Below are 4,061 nucleotides of genomic sequence, written 5' to 3'. Positions count from 1 at the left end.
TGCCACAAACTAGAGATTATAAATTTTCGACTACTTAACTGCGTAGCTGCACGTATACACACGTACAAAACAGCTGACCTTGGATACACAAACAAAAATATCACGTCAAAAATCGTAATTTTCGACGATAATTATTAGCAAAATTGAGTGATACCGCAGCAAGTTAAGCAGATAGAAGTAATTTAATTAGCTAATTGATAAATATAATCATCAATTGAGTGTTGGCCGACGGTAAATTAACGTCCTTTGAACGCAAAAATACATTATTTCGCCAATATAAACAAAAATGTTGCGACAATATTTGCTGCGAGCACCGAGAAACATTGGTCAAGCATTTGCTACACAAGCGAAAAGGGCAGAACAACAAGTAGATGGAGAAGAGGTTAGTTGGGAGAATGCTCGTCCTTATCTAGAATTGCCAGGACCTGGCACAAAAGGAGGAGTTGATTGGAATTTGATGCCGGGTGGAAAGTTGTTTGGAAAACCTTTTGTCGAAGTGCATCGTTACTTTTACGAGACCTATGGAATAATTGTGCGGATTCCGTCGTTTTTAAAGAAGCCGGATTTTGTTTTGTTGTATGATCCTGATAGTTTTGCAAAAGTCTTACGAACTGAAGGTCCATGGCCCGTGAGATTCGGATTGGAATCGTTAAATTACTACAGACGCAATCGTTATCCTCAAATTTATAAGGACAATGGAGGATTACTTGTGGAAGACAGTGAACCATGGGGCAAGATGCGTTCGATTGTTAATCCGGTAATGATGCAACCGAAAGTTGTGAGTCTTTATGTATCACGTATTGATGAAGTAACGAGAGATTTTGTTGAAGTAACTAGAAGATCGTTAGATGAAAATAGTGAAACGCCTGCGGATTATGGAGATTATATCCAACGATGGGCTTTGGAATCAATTGGTGATATCGCGCTCGATACTCGTCTTGGTGTCTTGGAAAAGCGTGCTGGAAATAAGGGAGATACCCTCGCTAAACTTGTAGAAAACTTTTTCCGCTTGTCATTCAAACTGGATGGACAGCCCCATATTTGGAAATACATCAAAACACCTGCATTTTATCAGATGATGAAAACTTTGGATGGCATGACGGAAATTACGTTGGAATATGTCGAGGCAGCTGTTAAACGAATCCAAGATCAAACAATTTCAAAACCCGTTGAACAACAAAGTGTCTTAGAAAAACTCTTAAAAGCAGACAAACAAACTGCTGTGATCATGGCTATGGATATGTTAATTGTTGGTATCGACACGACAAGTTCTCAAACAAAAGCACTTCTATTTTTGCTCGCCAAGCACCCAGAAAAACAGGAAAAGTTACGAGAAGAGCTCCGCACAATCCTCCCAACGAAAGATACCCTTCTCACCGCTGACAAAATGAAGCATTTACCGTATCTACGTGCCTGCATGAAAGAATCGAATCGCGTGATTCCCGTTGTCGTTGGTACCTCACGTCAAACCAACCAAGATCTTGTTTTGAATGGTTACCAAATTCCTAAAGGAACACATTGCGCGATGGCTACTCAACTTCTTATGAAAGATGATCGCTATTATGGAAGAAGTGCTGAATTTATTCCGGAACGTTGGCTCAAGGACGAAAGTAAAGCAAAAGCTGAAGGATGTCCTCATGCAAAACAAACCCACCCATTTGTATATCTTCCTTTCGGGTTTGGAACTCGCACTTGCATTGGTCGTCGATTCGCCGAACTCGAAACTGCGATATTTATAACACGTTTAGTTCGTGAATTCGATATTTCATGGCATTACGAGGACCTAAAGGTGCGATCAACACTTGTTGATACCTTAGACGGAAGCATGAAATTCCGCTTGAAAGAGTTACCCAATTGAATTATGAAATGTTAAAGCAAATAAATAAATGTGAAGGTTGTTAAGTATTTTTAACGTAAAAAGGAACTTTTTCTTACGCAATCGAAATAATTCGATCGGAATGACGGAAAATTCTACAAAAGTGGTGTTCGTTATGAATTTATATCGAAAAAAGGACGATTTCTACTCAAATAGCGCCATCTATCGGGCGATAGATGTCAAAAGGACGCGATATCCTTGAAGTCTACAAACTTTTTCCGATCGGAATCGTTAAGTTTTTCGTTACGTCATTGACTTAAATGACGTAACATAACGAAACAAAATATTTCTTATCAACTTGATCCACTGAGATTCATGTTTGCATACTAAAAAAATGTAATGAGAAACAACTCTTTTTATTTAATTCATGGTTTTATACGGTGACGTATATGAAAGATAGGAGAATCTCTAGATAATGATTTCGTACACGGGCACGAACAACAACGACTTTGCTGATAAGCTTCAATTAGTTCAATCAAGAGAGCAGTTCAGTGAGAATCTAGACGCGCAATTGAAAAGGAAGTTTTTTCGCTGCTCGCGTTATCATTCAATTACGAAGAAATCGAGTCAAATTCCATCGAAAAAGAATGAAATATCAAAGTTTCATCATTTTGTGTGTCTTTTTCTTACAAATCGTTTCGGGAACTGTCCTTGACTGTCTTTCTTACTCCACATGTCTCCTCAAAAATATCACCGAGGTCGAAGCCTATGGAACTACAATGCATAAAGTGACATTTCTAACCATTATTGATACAGATTTCACGCAAATCAATGACACAGAGTTCCTTTTGGAGCAATTTACGCATACAAAAACGCTAAAAATCCACAATAGCACCTTCAAAACTGATTCATTCATTCGTGATATCATCAAGTACCAGACGCATATCAAGGTGCTCGATCTAAGTCAAAACAGAGGAATCAAAACGATAACAAAAGAGACGTTTGGTAGCACCGACGGCGATAACGAACGTTACTATTTGTTTACATTGAACCTTTCGAATAATGAAATTGAAGAAGTCGCAAAAGGAGCTCTTACGTTATTTGAGTCTTTGGAAGAACTGGATTTGTCTGGAAATTCAATTAAGTCATTAAAGCACAGCTTTTCTGATAACGTCTTATTGAACTTGAAATCTCTCGATTTAAGCAATAATCAACTTTATGACATCATGGACGAAGCTTTTAAAGGTTTACATAATTTGGAAAAATTAATTATGAACAAAAATCTATTAAAAAATCTTTCTTCATCGATTTTGAAGCCATTGAAAAACTTGAAGGAACTGGATGTGAGTGAAAATCAATTGATGTTAATTGAAGTATTGAGTCCAAAACTCAAAATATTAAATGTTGAAGGAAATTTCTTGAAAAGTGATCGAATACGGGGACTAAATCGTCTTACTAACCTGAAAACTTTGAAAATATCCAGAAATCCTTTTGGAAATATAAATAACGAAACTTTTATGCGACTGATTTCTTTGGAAACATTAAAGATGGAATCTCTTCTTGAACTTCAAATAACTCATGAAGACGTTTTTCAGGCTTTAAAAAATTTAAAGTACCTGGATTTACGTAATAACGGACTTAGTGACATCGAACAATTTTCCCTTCATAACCTATCAAAGTTAATTCTCGTACAATTAGACAAAAATCGTCTTTCAACGATAAATTTGAGCCATTTACCACTGGAGTCATTGCGTTACATTGGCTTACAAGGAAATTTCTTCAAATGTGACTTTCTTGAAAATTTCCTTACACAAATTCGTGATAAAAATATTCGCTTGTATTTCGAAAACGACAGTTTATCTCCGGGATCCAAGACTGTCCAAGGCATTGAATGCCAATCAGCGGATGATGACATTTCGCCAACAAAATCAATTCCTTGTAATAACGAAGACATTGACAACTTTTACACTTGGCACACAAAGTTGAGTTCCTTTGTCTGCCTGTCACTCGCTGCCTTTTACATTTGGATCCTGTGGCGCAACAAAGAAGCAATCCGTAAAATCAAAGATGAAGAGTACGAACAAGAAGAGCTGCTACACGATGATTTTTGCTCAAGTAGCTCTTTCAACTTGGATGATTTACTGGCAAAAGAAAAGTCCAGAGAAATATCGAATGAAATGTAACAAAAAAAGAATTACAAAGAGAAAATCTGTGATGTAGAATAGAAAAAAAATATAAATTTAAT

General features: G+C 36.8%; 2 protein-coding genes across 2 annotated transcripts; both read left to right on the top strand.

The window, feature by feature from the left end:
- LOC134829666 (cytochrome P450 CYP12A2-like) lies at window positions 1–1,919 on the top strand. Its single transcript, XM_063842871.1, has one exon. The coding sequence runs from the start codon at window positions 287–289 to the stop codon at window positions 1,856–1,858; it is 1,572 nt and encodes a 523-aa protein (XP_063698941.1). The 5' UTR covers window positions 1–286; the 3' UTR covers window positions 1,859–1,919.
- Window positions 1,920–2,380: 461 nt separating this feature from the next.
- Window positions 2,381–4,061, top strand: LOC134830234 (P-granule-associated novel protein 1-like). The gene has a single exon (XM_063843649.1). The coding sequence runs from the start codon at window positions 2,464–2,466 to the stop codon at window positions 3,997–3,999; it is 1,536 nt and encodes a 511-aa protein (XP_063699719.1). The 5' UTR covers window positions 2,381–2,463; the 3' UTR covers window positions 4,000–4,061.

Source organism: Culicoides brevitarsis, chromosome 2 (genome assembly GCF_036172545.1).
Source record: "Culicoides brevitarsis isolate CSIRO-B50_1 chromosome 2, AGI_CSIRO_Cbre_v1, whole genome shotgun sequence".
NCBI classification, from domain to species: domain Eukaryota; kingdom Metazoa; phylum Arthropoda; class Insecta; order Diptera; family Ceratopogonidae; genus Culicoides; species Culicoides brevitarsis.
This window is presented reverse-complemented; position numbering and strand designations above follow the sequence as displayed.